Source organism: Agelaius phoeniceus, chromosome 16 (genome assembly GCF_051311805.1).
Source record: "Agelaius phoeniceus isolate bAgePho1 chromosome 16, bAgePho1.hap1, whole genome shotgun sequence".
NCBI lineage: Eukaryota > Metazoa > Chordata > Aves > Passeriformes > Icteridae > Agelaius > Agelaius phoeniceus.
Genome location: NC_135280.1, coordinates 1,464,617 through 1,478,170, shown reverse-complemented (window position 1 = coordinate 1,478,170; position 13,554 = coordinate 1,464,617). Strand labels below are relative to the sequence as shown.

The window sequence follows — 13,554 nt, the reverse complement described above, 5'->3', positions numbered from 1 at the left end:
GCTTCATTTGGGGAAAAGTGCTAAGAGGAGTGAAATGAAACCTTCCCAGGGCAGCTTTGGCTCTGGGAATGCCCCGACCCCCTTTCCAATGGCAGACCTGGGAAATGGGAAGAGATTCCAGGTAAAAGCACACACCTCCCACCCCCACAGGCTCCCCAGCCCCCAGCCAGGGGGCAGAGGAGGAACCCAGGGCTCTGGGACGCCATTCCCAGCGTGTTCAACACTCCAACACAGTGAATCAGTGCTTTATTTCAGCATGGAGAGGTCCAGCAGTGAGCTCCAGGGAATGAGCTGGGGTGGCAAACCTCCCCTGGTGCCCTCAGATCTGTGGGATTGAGGGAAAACACGGGGAGAGAAAAGGCCCCAAGGTGTCCCCGAGTGCAGCTGCACCCACAGTGCGGCCCCCTAAACCCCAGGGGTCAGCAGCAGCCCCTTCCCTCATCAAAGATCCTGGTGGATCCATTCCAGAGGAGGATCTGGCTCCTGGGACAGGCAGGGGAGGCCAGGAATGAGGCACTGGATTCAGGAGAATGAGTGTGGCAGCCCTTGGAAGCACTGAGGCGGCGCAGCCACGATTCCCAGAGCCTGAGCAGTGCCAAGGGCAGCCCCTGGGCCCAATTCCAGCTGCCTCCCTCAGGGCAGGGCCAGCAGGACCCTGAGTGCCCCTGGAACTGATTGCACAGTGCTGAGTCAGGGGTAAGGCCAGGGCAGGGTCGAGGACAGCGCTGTGGAAGCGTCCCTGCAGGGTGGGAGGTGGGCAGGGGGGAAAACACCTGGATGCTGCCAGTGGGACCATCAAACATCCCTGCCCCAGCACCCTGGCAGGGTTTATATGGGGCACTTCATAGCATGATCCCAGAATAGCTCCAGGGATTAACCCCGAGCCTGAGCCCAGCTAATCCTGCCTGAGTGCCTGGGAGTGCCAGCAGAGCCTGCCTGGGCTGCAGCAGTGCCTGCCTGGCTCTGGACACTGTCAGAGCAAAGATCCAGAGCTCAGCACAGGCACAGCAGCTCCTGGGATGGAGCTGGAACAGCCCCAGGGGGAATGGGGCCAGGGAAACCAGGGGGAACAGTGAGAGGGAAACCAGGAGAGAACCAGGACAGGGAAACCAGGGGGAACCAGGACTGGGAAACCAGGGGGGAACCAGGACAGGGAAACCAGGAGAGAACCAGGACAGGGAAACCAGGGGGGAACCAGGACAGGGAAACCAGGAGAGAACCAGAACAGGGAAACCAGGGGGAACCGTGACAGAGAAATCTAGGGGAACAACAACAGGGAAAACTGACAGGGAAATCAGGGACTAAAACCTTGACAGGGATATCAAGGGGAAACTGTAACCAGGAAATCAGGGAATAAAACCTTGACAGGGAAATCAAGGGGAAATCGTGACGAGGAAATCAGGGGAAACTCGGAGCAGGAGCTTCCTTGGGGTTGCTCCTGCTGTGGGTCCCCTTGGCAGGTCAGTGCATCCCAAAGAGTGGAGGCAGGATTGCCCAGGGCAGTGGCAGGTGCAGCAGCTCACTTACTTCTCCTTCAGGTCAGCTTTACCTAAAAACAGGGGAGGAGCAATGAGGGCTTGTGTTTCTTCCTCCAGAACCAGCAGCCCTTTTTATTTGGGGGTTTTGCTACACAGCATCCCGACCACCACAGCCTGACCAGCAGGACAGCAGCTCATGGCTGTGCTGAGGCCTTTCCTCAACACTTTTTCCCTTGACGGCTTCACCAGGGAGTGCCCAGCAAACTCCCCCAGCCCCTCAGTGCCAGCACAGAGGCTCCCTGCCCTCGCTTTGCACCCCCAGGGAAACCCCCAAAACTCAACCACTCCTCAAAGCCACAGAGTCCCTGGGTGCTGGTCAGAGCCAGGAGCTCCAGATGAGCTCGAGGAGCCTTGGGCTGGGCAGAGTGATCCAGATTTACCCCAGGAGCAGCTCCCTGAGCTTATCAGTACAGCCAGAGCCACCCTGCTGCCTTTGCAGCCCCAGAGAAACCTCCCAAATCTCAACCACTCCTCAAAGCCACAGAGTCCCTTGGTGCTGGTGAGAGCCAGGAGCTCCAGCTGAGCTCAGGGTGCCTCAGGCTGAGCAGAGTGATCCAGATTTACCCCAGGAGCAGCTCCCTGGCCTTATCAGCACAGCCAGAGCCACCCTGCTGCAAGCAGTGCAGCACTCACAGCGTGCCCAGCCCAAGAACAACTCCCTGGGCTGGGCCAGGGGCCAAAGCCACGCCGGTACCTTTGGGGAGGAACTTCAGTGAGCTGCTGAATATTCAGAAGCGGGACTGGCCCCTCTTGGGGCCATCGTTGAGGAACTCGTGGCCCAGCCCGTTGCCACACTTGCCACAGGTCACCTGGGGAAGCAAAGGAGGGGTTGGCAGCAATCTGGGGCTCACGGAGAGTGCGTGTTCGGGGGTGCTTTGGTCACACCCCGAGGGTTTGGGCTCCGCACCTTTAACGCCCCCGGGCGCTCCTCGCGCTTGGCCACGCTGTCCCCCCGCAGGGTCTCGGTGAACGCCGGCCACGGCGATGAGTGCTCGTACTTGGCACGGCTGGAGAACAGCTCATGGCCACACTTGGCACACACGTAAATACCTGCGGGGAGGGCACGGCAGGGACAGCGCGGGGACAGGTCAGCGAGGGGACACGGGACAGCCGCGGGGCTCTGCCCAAGCGGGGCATTGACAGCTGCGGCTGCCGGACCCCGGGAACCCCCAGGGCACCCCCAGGGCACCCCCAGGGAACCCCCAGGGCACTCCCAGGACACCCCCAGGGCATCCCCAGGGCACTCCCAGGACACCCCCAGGGCACCCCCAGGGCATCTCCAGGGCATCCCCAGGGAACCCCCAGGACACCCCCAGGGAACCCCCAGGGGACCCCCAGGGCAGGATCCCCACCAGGGACGGAACCCCCGAGTCCCTGTCGGGACCCCCTTCCCCATCGGGGAGGATTCCCCCACCCCAACAAGGACCGCGGAGGCGGGACCCCCGCCCGGACCCACGATGCTCCGCAGAAGGAAACCCCCAAACCCCCTCAAACCGCTCCTCCGGGGGGGTTCCGCCTTGCCGGGTGACCCCCCCTGCCCGCCCCGCTGGGACCCCCCGGCCGCACCCCCGGAGCCCGCGGGGAGCCGCCCTCACCCGGCTGGAAGTGGTCCTTGAACACCTCTCCCCCCAGGAAGGAGCAGAAGGACATGGCTGCGCCCGCTGCCCGGCCCGTTCCGTTCCGTTCTGTTCCGTTCTGTTCTGTTCCGTTCCGCTGGCCCGGCCGCGCCCCCGCCACGCCCCTCTCTGGGCCACCCCCCCCCCCCCCGTCCCTCCCCTCTCCGAGCCACCCCCGTGTCTGGCCCTCCCCGTGCCACCCCCGTGTCCCTCCCCTCTCGGTGCCACCCCCGGTCCCTCCCCGGTCCCGCCCCTGAGGCCCCGCCCCGCCGCCCGCAGAGGGCGCTGCGGGCCCGGCGGTCCCGGGGCGGTCCCGGGGTGCTCCCGGTAGCGGGGGGACCCCGCTCCGAAGCCCCCGTTCATCCCCCGGGAGCCCCGGCCCGGCCCGCAGCCCCCGCGCGGGGTCCCCGTGGCGGCGGCGGAGCGGGGGCAGCCCCGGCGGGGGCGCGGGGGGGCGCGGGGCGGAGCGCGGAGCCCGCTCGGGGCTGCGGATGCTCCGTCCGGCACCGCCGGTGGCAGCGGGGCGGGCGCCAGCCCGGCTCTGGGCTTCTGTAACGGGCAGCGGGACCGCGACGGAGCCGCCGGTACCGGCTGTTCAACGGCGGTACCGCCACCGGTACCGGCAGCGCTCCGGCCCTGCTATCCCGGCACCGGCATCAGTCCTTGGATCCCGGCACCAGGACCGAGCGGCCTCGCTGACACCGGCACCGTCACTGACACCGGCACCGTCACTGACACCGGCACCGTCACTGACACCGGCACCGGCTCTTCCTCCCCGGCACAAGGTCCGGTGTCCCCGGCACCGGGACTGACCCTCGTTATCCTCCCCCGGCACTGGGACCACTCCGATTCCCCGGCACTGCTCGTCCTTGTCCTCCACCGGCACCGACCGACCCTTCCCGGCTCCCCGGGCCCCCCCTTGCCGCAGGTACCGGCGCTGCGGGGCCCGGGGCGGGTGGCGGGGCCGGGCAGCCCCGGTTTCCCCAGCAGGGCTGGGGGCGGTTGGGACCGGGGGTCCCTCAGGCGCTCCCGGGTTCTGGGGATGGTGCGGGAACAGCAGGGACCACCCCGTCCCGGGATTGGTGCGGGCACAGCAGGGACCACCCCGTCCCGGGAGCGCAGAGCGGGGCCCCCGGGGCATGCGGGCTCTGACCGGGGCCCGTGGTGGGCGCGGGGATCCCGGGAGGAGGAGGTGACAGCCCGGCGAGTGGCAAGGTGAGGGCTCTGAAGGTGAACCTGGGCAGGTTCCAAAGGGGCTGAGCTGCTGCGGCTTCCTTCTCCTTCCAGAGATCAGCAGCACAAATCCCTGCTCGGGGACTTCATCCAAAACCGCTCACCGGGGTGAGTCCCCGGGCTTGGGCTCTGCTGGGAGCGGCGCCTTCCTTGGCGCAAGAAGAAGAAATTTTGGTGCCTTTTGGCCAAAACGCGGCTCTGGCTCCGCTGCCCCGGCCCTGCGGGGGATGGATCCCCGCTCCCAAAGGCCAAGGGACGCGGCCGGGGGTTGCGGGACCCCGGCGTGGGGCCGCTGCCCCTGTGGGTGCTGCCGCTCGGAATTAGGTCAGGCTTGATCCATCCCGGGCGGGCTGGGCTCCCGCCGCAGCCCCGGGCATTGATGGCTCCATGTGGCAGGAGCCCGGGCAGGGGGAGGAAGGGGCTCGGCACGGCGGGGAGCGGGGACGCGCAGCCTCACCGGCACCGCACGGCAGGGAGGGAGGGAGGCAGGGAGGGATGGAGGGAGGGAGGAGGGGGATGCGCTGCTTTGAAAGCGCAGCCCGTAAGATCCACCGAGATCAGAGGAGCGGGATGTCAGGGAAAGCTCCAAATAGACTCCAGGGCCCCGCACACCTCAGCGATGTGGATCTGCAGGCGGTGGAAGGAGCTGCAGCTGCCAGAAGCTCCCGGCAGCATCATCCGTCGGATAATTGCTCCCTGCAATTCCTGCGGCGAGGCTGTGCCGGCGGGAATGGGATGGATGTGGGAAGCGGCTGGATCCTTCCCCGCGGCTGAGAGCCCCTGGGAGCTGCAGGGGCCACGCAGCTCAGGAAGACCAGTGGAAATTGGGAATGAATGGCTGAGACCCAGGAGTGAGGCAGAGCCCAGAGAGAGGCAGGGCCAGGCTCCAGCCCTGGGATGCCCAGGGTGCTGGAGACGCTTTGGGAGTGGATCCTGGGGCTGGCAGGCTCTCAGGCATTCCAAAGCCCACCTGGCTCCTTGCTCCCCCCAGCAGCACAAAACCCACCCCAGTATCCTCCAGTAAAACCCCTGAGAAGCAGCGATGTGATGTGGAACTGGGGGCAGGGGATGGAGCTGGGATCCCACACTGCCCAGCCTGCTGGCCAAAGTTACCTCTGAGCTTGCAGAATTCCCTCAGAGGCACCCCAGTGCTCCCTGATCCCGGGATAATGCAGGGACAGCCGGGCTCTGTCACGGTGCTTTGTGCAGATAATCAGAGAGGGATTTCCAGCTCCTTTGGCTGCGTGAGGAAAGCGCTGCTGTGGTGCCACGTCCCCGCCAGCAGCGCCACTGCCACCCTAATTAACCACAGAGGACTGAGGGAAGTTAATGAAGTTGATATTTCAATTAACTCCCTGATCCTACAGCCAGAGCAAACACCAAGCAGGCGGTGCCCACCCGGAGCTGCCACCCTGCCAGGCTGTGCCAGGACACCTCTGCTGCCCTGGCCACGTCAGGGAGTGTTGCAGGGGGACACACTCCAGGACACCAGCCCAAGCTGGGCCACAGCCTGTCTCTGTCAGGCCCTGCATTTGAACCAAAGCTGGGAGCAAGGGGTGGAATTTTGGGGCTGGAATCCAGGGAGAGGCTCACTGATGTCATGGCCTTGGTGTGCCCTCACACAGCGAGGGGGGACACTGTCATTAGGGGTCTTGTGTCCCTGCCCTGCACGGTGTGACCATCCTGGGCTGGGTGTCCCACTCAGCAGACATCCCCCTCAGCCCCAGCCTTCTCAGGGATGTCCTGGAAGGGGTGGGATCACCCCAGGAGCTGTTTGCTGGCACCTCCAAAGCCACCATCACCCCACTGCCCTGTGACCCCATGAGCCCACCCAGCTGCCCCCATGACAACCCCTGCAAGGACCTTCATGTCCAATTTATCCTGCAAAGAGCACAAAGATCCCCCTGATCCTGCAGGGCCACAGCCTGGGGATGAGCTGCAGGCTGGGAGGGGGCCAGTGCTGGGGCACCTCCACACTCAGTGCTGGCTCTCTGGAGCCTGAGGCAGCAGCAAAGCCTCCCCCAGGGCTGTACCTCCCTCTGGGGTGCTGCTGGTGCAGCCAGGACACCCAGCAGGGTCTGTCCTGCTGCCCCAACCCTCCCCAGAGCTGGCTGCAGCAGCAGCAGCAGCGTAGCCCCCTCTGTACTCACCCTCCCTGCCAGAGGAGAGCTCCCATACAAACCCAGGCTATTATTATCTCTGTCTTCCACCGTGCTAATGGTCTCTCAGGAAACAGACTTCTTTTTTTTTTTTTTTCTTTAGCTTTTGAAACCCACGAGTACGGGAGCGGTGGGAACGGAGAGCTGGGCACGGTGGAGTGAGCACAAGGAGCACCGAGGCCAGCACAGGGAGACACTGTCCCCTGACCTGGCAGGGACACGGAGCAGGGACCGGCCAGGACCCTCCAGGGACCAGCCCAGGGGTGTTCTGGTAGGAGCAGCCAGGGGTGGTGGGCAGCACTGGGCATACTGGGCATACTGGGAGTGGCTGGGATGGGCCCATGAGAGCCCTGCATGGTGAGGGCAGGGGGCAGCAGTGCTGGGTGGGAAGGAGACAGGGCAGGGTCAGGGCAGGGATCCCTTGGAACCACAGAACCATAGAATGCTTTGGGCTAGATGGGACTTTAAGAGGGAAGGGACCTTAAAGGCCATTCCTGCCATGGACAGGGGCACCTTCCCTAGAGCAGGGCCCCTCTCAGCCCAGCCCCACTGCTCATTTGCCCTGCTCACTCCTCATTTGGCTGTTTTGGTGCCTTGCCAGAGGTGCCAGCAGTGCCACCAGCACCCTCCAGGCTCTGCCGGGAGCTGGGACCAGCAGGACAATCACCCGTGGATGATCTGGGGTTAACAAGTGGCTCCTGCAAAGGAGAAGCAAAGCAAGAGCTGAGATTATATAAAGGGGGCTGGAGGCAGCTGCGGCACAGGCTATGATTAATTCCTGGCACCGAGGAGCTCTGAAGATCCAGGGCGGTGCAGTGTGAGGATGAGGCAGCCCCAGGGTCCCTGGGATGCGTTCCTGCTGCTGCTGCTGCAGGGCTGCTGTGAGGGGAAAGGGGCAGGGAGGGGCCGAGCACTCCAGGGACCCGCTGGGAGCTGACTCAGCACCGCGGTGGCCCTGCAGAGCCCGTCCTGCAGATCCCTTCTCCCTCCCAAAATCACCGAGGGGACACGGCTCAGGGAGGCCAGCCCGTGGAGAGCAGCAGTGAGGGGTGGTGGGGACAGGACAGCCCTTCCCTGAGGCCATGGGCCCCCTCAGGACAATGGAAACTTCGTGTCAGAAAAACTTTTGTCCTCTGCACCCCCAGTAAAGGCAGAGGTTGCTGACTGGGCACCGGGGCTGCAGCTTGGGCTGGCTCCAGTTTGGATCCATGCGGTGCTCGAAGCAGGGGCCAAACCATGAACAACTTTCAGAGGAGTCAGGGAGTCCTTCCCGCTGGCCCGGCAGCCCTGGGCTGGCGCTGGGAGCAGTGGAATATCCTGGTGTGGAAAATCCCCCTGTTTGGCTGCAGCCCTGGCTGGCAGCTCCTGGCTCTCCCAGCCCCGTGGATAATTGCCTGGCTGGGGTTTATCCTCCTCGGCCGAGCGGGTTCCCACACGCAGCCTTTGGGGGAACAGGCTGGCAGGGGCCCAGCCCGGTGTGAGGGCCGGGGGAGGCAGGAGCGGAGCAGGGCTGGATGTTCTGTGCCCCGCGGTGACACGGACCCTTCCAGCTCTGACAGCCGCTCCCCTGCCCCTCGGCAGCGCCGTCGGCGATGCGAGCGATGGCAGACCCGGCTGCGGTGGCAGCAGACGCCTCTCCAGCCCTGGCACCGTGCCCGGGCTCCCCTCGGCCCGGGGACATGGAGGCACCGACGCCGCACGCCGGCGGCACCGGGGAGGACGGAGGCGGCCGGGACGGCTGCGGGCTCCTTCCCACGGCCGACGGGGACACGAAGCGTCCCCCCTCGCCCCAGCCCGAGGGGATGCTCCTGGCCGAGCTCCCGCGGGCCCCCCAGCCCCGGCTGAGCCCAGCCCGGTCTCGCACGGCTCCGCCGTCGCCCAGCGTGTCACCATCGGAGAGCCGAGCCGCGCTGCTCCGGCTGCGCGACGCCAGGCTGGAGGACACGAGGAGGCGGCTGTCGGAGGCCGTGCAGGAGCCCCTGAGCCGCCTGAGCCGCCTGATGGCCGAGGAGAGCGGCCCCAAGGAGCCGGGGGGCAGCCCCGGGGGCGGCCGCGGGGCCGGGGGCCGCCGGCTGCGGGACTGGACGCCCTGGGAGCCCACCCAGAACTGCCGCTACGAGATCTGCTCCTACGGGGACGTGATCCAGGTGGTGGAGGTGGCGCAGAGGGACACGGAGCCCCCGCCGGTCCCAGCGGCCGAGGAGGCGCCGGCGGCGCGGCCCGGGGGCTCCGTGCCGGGCCGGGCTCTCGCCGGCATCGCCCTCGTGGCCTACGGCTACCTGGTGCTGCCGCTGCCGCCCTACGCCGCCGGGCTCTGCCTGGGGCTGCTCTGCGGGCTGCTGCTGGGCTTCCTCGCCATCCTCCTCCTCGTGCCCAAGGCTCCGCCGGCCGCTCGGGGACCCTGGGGCCGCCTGCGCCCCAAGCTGCTCCCGGGGGAGCCGCGGGAAGCCCCCCACCTGCAGGTAGGAGCGGGGTGCTCCGGGATGAGGGGCCGGAGGTGTCCGTGGGGAGTGGAAGCAGCCGGCTCCCTCCTCCCCGTTCTCCAGGGCTGGATGAACCAGTTGCACGTGTACGACCCCGAGCTCTTCCACCCTTCGCTCACGCACTCGGTGCTCGCCGTGCTGGACGGGGCCACCCTCAAGCTGTCCTACCCCAAGAGCAACATCCCGCGCCGAGCCACCTTCGAGGAGGAGATCCTGGACGCCGTGTTTGTCAGCCACCGCTGCTATGACCTGACAGATGCCAAGGTGGGCCCGGGGGTCCCCAGGAGCCTCCCTCCCACGGGGACCCCCCCCCAGCCAGGCCCGGGCTCACCCCACTCTCGGTGCTGCAGGTGTTCCTGAGCCCCCCAGTCTGGTTTGGGCTCACCCCACTCTCGGTGCTGCAGGTGTTCCTGTGCCCCCCCAGCCTGGCCCGAAAGCGGACGTGGAACAAGAAATATCCCATCTGCGTGCTGCTCCCCGAGCCGGCCGAGGGAGAGGGCAGCGAGGAGCAGCAGGACACAGAGCCGCAGGGGGAGGAGGGCAGCAGGAGGGGGCCCCTGGCTGGGCAGGACGCCCCGGGGGACAGCAGGGACAGGTGCCTGTACCTGTTTGGGAGGACGGGGCGGGAGAAGGAGGAGTGGTACCAGCACCTCGTGCAAGCCTCCCGTGGGACAGCCAGCGGCCACGGTGACACCAGGGCAGGTGAGGGGCAGGAACACAATGCCTTGGTGGGCAGCAGGGAGCGTGGAGGGATGTGGAGGAGCCCAAAGTGTAGCCAGGAGGGTTCAGGTGGGGGGCATGTCACTGGTGTCACGGACAGGCATCATGTCACAGCTGATGCCATCCTGAGTGAACAGACTGGATATTAGGAATATTGGATATTAGTGAATATTGGATATTGGGAACAATTCTTTCACTGCAAGGGCTGTCTAGGCCCAGGGCAGGGGTGGAGTGCCCATCCCTGAAGGGGGTTAAAGCCATGCGGATGTGGCACTTGGGGACACGGGTTGGTGCTGGCCTGGGTGGTGCTGGGGAGTAGATTGATGACATTAGAGGGGTTTTCCAAGCTCAGGGATTCTGTGATTCCACATCCCCAGGCACGGGATGGGCCCCGCAGAGCAGCGGCAGCAGCAGCGGGGACAGCACTGAGGACATCCCATCCACGGATCCCTCCAGGGATGTGTCAGGAAGCACTGAGGAGATTTACCTGGACTACAGCACCTACATGGCCCGATTTGTGCCAGCACAGGGGGCAGCCAGCCCGGAGAGGAGCCCCTCTCACGGAGCTCTGGGCAGCCCCACACCCACAAAGGTGAGAGGGACAAACCCAGCACTGGGAGTGGGGCTGGAGGCTGATGGAGCCACGCTTCCAGGGTGTGGCTTGTTTGAGCAGCCAGGCCCTGGGGCAGGGAGCACAGACAGCAGGTGCCACTGCTCACAGAGCCACCTCGCTGCAGGGGCTGGTGGCTGCTGTCCCCCCCCAGGAGGACACGGCCAGCATGGCCTGGATGAACGCCCTGGTGGGACGCATCTTCTGGGACTTCCTGAGGGAGCAGTACTGGGCAGAGCAGGTGTCCAACAAGATCCAGAAGAAGCTGAGCAAGATCAAGGTGAGAGGCAGGAGCATCACTCGGGGAAGCCCTGTTCCCAAGGCCCCATGGTGAGTGGTGACTGTCCCCATGGGGGTTTTCCTCCATCAGCTCCCGTATTTCATGAACGAGCTGACGCTGACAGAGCTGGACATGGGCACATCCATCCCCTCAGTGCTCAGTGCCTCCAGCCCCACCATCAACGAGCGAGGTAAGAGCCCCACAGAGGCACAGGGATCCCAATGCTGCCTCCAGGATGGCTTTACAGAGCTGCCAGCCCAGAGCTGGGAGGGCTTGGCAGTACACAAGCAGCTCTGACCCCTGTGGTGCTGACCTGATCTGCCCTGTCCCTCTCCCTGGCAGGGCTCTGGGTGGACATGGAGGTCACCTACAGCGGCTCCTTGCAGATGACACTGGAGACAAAGATGAACCTCAGCAAGCTGGGGAAGGAGAGCTCTGCAGAGGAGAGCGGCCCTGCAGAGGCAGGCAGAGAGGGGTAAGGAACCTGCCCATGGAGGGGCTCATTCTGCTCCTCCTGCCCCGGCGAGGCGAGGCCGCTGTCCCCGAGCAGGCTGTGACCTCCTGGGCTGGCAGGGCCCGGCCGCGGCTGATCCTGCTGGCAGACAGCGACGCCGAGTCCTCCAGCGCCGGCTCCTCCGACGAGGACGATGCCACCAGTGCAGAGCCCGTGGGAGCCCCAGGGGAGCGGCTCCCCCCACCCGGCACCGAGGGGTACGGGGGTGCTGGGGGTCTGTCTGTGCCACGGGGGGCACGGGGAAGGGATGGGGGCACACAGTGCCACAGCAGCACAGGGGCATGGGGACGGTGTCCCTGGCAGAACACACACAGCTCATCGTGGCAGCTTCCAAAGGGGACTCTGTCCCTGTCCTCTGTCCTTCTCTGTGCTGTGGCAGAGGGCTGGGGGACCCCCAAAGCCAGCAGGGCTGAGCTGGGGCCCCTCCTGCTTTAGGCACGTCAGTGGGAACAGCACAAGCAGGAAGATCCTGCGCTTCGTGGATAAGATCGCCAAGTCCAAGTACTTCCAGAAGGCCACGGAGAACGAGTTCATCAAGAAGAAGATGGAGGAGGTGTCCAACACGCCACTGCTGCTGACGGTGGAGGTGCAGGAGCTGGCAGGAACCCTGGCTGTGAACATCCCCCCGCCACCCACCGACCGTGTCTGGTACCAGCTCTCCTTCCCCCACATCACATCCCACTGCCAGCACCCCTTGCTCCCTGCAAGGAGCCAGCCCCAGGGCTCTGGGCTCATCTTGGCACCAACAGCCCCAGGCTGCTCCGCAAAGGGGCTCACATCCCACTGCCAGCACCCCTTGCTCCCTGCAAGGAGCCAACCCCAGGGCCCTGGGCTCATCTTGGCACCAACAGCCCCAGGCTGCTCCCCAAAGGGGCTCACAGACCTCAGGCTTATTCCTCTGAGTCTGCACCCAGGCCAGCACAGATCTGGGCACCCTGAGCTGTCACCTCCTCCCTAAAACCCTTCAGTGAGGCTGCCTGGCCTGTGCCACACCTGTGGCAGGTGATGCTTTCTGCCCGTTTCCTTTCCCCTCCCAGGTACAGCTTCCGAGTGCCCCCGCAGCTGGAGCTGAAGGTGCGCCCCAAGCTGGGCGAGCGGGAGGTGACATTCCTGCACGTCACAGAGTGGATCGAGAAGAAGCTGAAGCACGAGTTCCAGGTGCCTGGGCTGCTGTTCAGGGCCTCAGCAAACCCTGCTGGGCCTTGGGCGTTGCTGCCATCAGGGAGAGGCAGCCTCAGTTCAGGGCAGTTGTTTCTGCAAAAAGCCAGCACCGGTCTGGTCTGGCCAGCTTGGAGCAGTGAAGATACAGAACCCAAATAATGAGCTCAAGGGCTGAGGAAAAGTGATTTCCTCCCATCATTTGCAGCCCTGCCCCAAGCAGGGAGGGTTCAGCCCCAGAAGAGATGAATCCACCTGTCCATTCTGGTTTGGGGATGTTTGGGAGATTTGCCTTCCTAAGGGTTTGTGTTCAGCCTCTCACCTCTGCTCAAAGAGCAGAAATGTCCCCACAGATAGTTAGGGTCTCCCAAAAGCCACCCATTGTGGATGGTTTCAAAATGCTGGTCCCTCCCCTCTGCTGTGACCACCCCTGCAGTCATTGAGGTGGCCAGGGCAAAGAAAAACTGTCCCTGCTTGTGCCCACCCTGATATCCAGAGCTGGGACCCTCCTGGGGCTGCTGCTGTGGGGGTGGGAGCCCAGAACCTCCAGTTTATCCCCACATACCTCCTGCCAAGCCACCTCCAGGAGTGTCCCCATGGTGTTCAAACCCACTGATTTGTTACTCTGGCTTCCTCTTTGTAGAAAATTCTGGTGATGCCAAACATGGACGATCTCATCATGCCCATCATGTGCTCTGGCCTGGATCCTTGGCCCCGCAGCACGGGACTGCCCCAGGACCCACCAGCCACGGGGGACAGGAGGCTCTGAAGCACAACCCAGGGGCAGGGACACTGCCCAGAGCTCAGGGACCTTGCTGGGACGTGGGACAGCCGGGCCTGGCCGCTGCCTGCAGCCAGGGCTGTGCCTGGATTCATCCTCATGCTCTGCTTGTGCAGATGAGCCTCCTCAGATCCTGCAAGCACACATTCAGGGCCCAGCCAGGCTGCTGGAGACCCAGGGATTCCACAGCCACGCTCCAGGACTCCTGGTCAAGCAGGCAGCTCTGGGCAGTGGAGGGCTGGGCTTCCCACTGTCTGCTTCCAAAGAGGGTGCAGGACACCTGGATCACGGCACTGAAGGAGTTGGGATCATTGCTGATCCAGAATTCCCAGCTCTGGGGCATCCCCCCTCCCCACAGGCAGCTGGGCTGCAAGGACAGCATGGGTGGGAAAGGCTCCCAGGAGAATAAATCCATCTCTGCCCAGCCCTGCCTGGCAGCCCTCTTGTTGTGCACAAATTCCC

The 13,554-nt window shown here is 64.9% G+C and overlaps 2 protein-coding genes across 5 annotated transcripts; one reads left to right on the top strand and one right to left on the bottom strand.

Annotated features, from left to right (window-relative positions):
- Positions 1-229: 229 nt before the first annotated feature.
- MSRB1 (methionine sulfoxide reductase B1) lies at positions 230-3,287 on the bottom strand. Its single transcript, XM_054643773.2, has 4 exons — positions 3,134-3,287; positions 2,446-2,588; positions 2,233-2,347; positions 230-1,549 (listed from the first exon to the last, which is right to left on the bottom strand). Exons 1-4 carry the CDS (start codon positions 3,186-3,188, stop codon positions 1,524-1,526), a joined length of 339 nt encoding a protein of 112 aa, XP_054499748.1. The 5' UTR covers positions 3,189-3,287; the 3' UTR covers positions 230-1,523.
- A 111-nt stretch (positions 3,288-3,398) lies between these two features.
- LOC129127296 (testis-expressed protein 2-like) lies at positions 3,399-13,516 on the top strand. 4 transcript variants are annotated; one of them, XM_077186834.1, is made up of 13 exons: positions 3,403-4,082; positions 6,650-6,817; positions 8,128-9,008; positions 9,093-9,293; positions 9,434-9,731; positions 10,127-10,341; positions 10,487-10,639; positions 10,730-10,829; positions 10,982-11,114; positions 11,213-11,350; positions 11,589-11,801; positions 12,191-12,311; positions 12,955-13,516. In XM_077186834.1, the coding sequence occupies exons 3-13, from the start codon at positions 8,139-8,141 to the stop codon at positions 13,078-13,080; spliced, it is 2,568 nt and encodes an 855-aa protein (XP_077042949.1). In that variant the 5' UTR covers positions 3,403-4,082; positions 6,650-6,817; positions 8,128-8,138; the 3' UTR covers positions 13,081-13,516. The 4 variants fall into 4 exon arrangements, with proteins under 4 accessions (XP_077042948.1, XP_077042947.1, XP_077042950.1 ...); XM_077186835.1 differs by lacking the exons at positions 12,191-12,311; positions 12,955-13,516 and adding an exon at positions 12,011-12,183 and having other exon boundaries at positions 3,401-4,082; positions 11,589-11,908; XM_077186833.1 differs by lacking the exons at positions 12,191-12,311; positions 12,955-13,516 and having other exon boundaries at positions 3,399-4,082; positions 10,514-10,639; positions 11,589-12,183.
- The last annotated feature ends 38 nt before the right edge of the window (positions 13,517-13,554 follow it).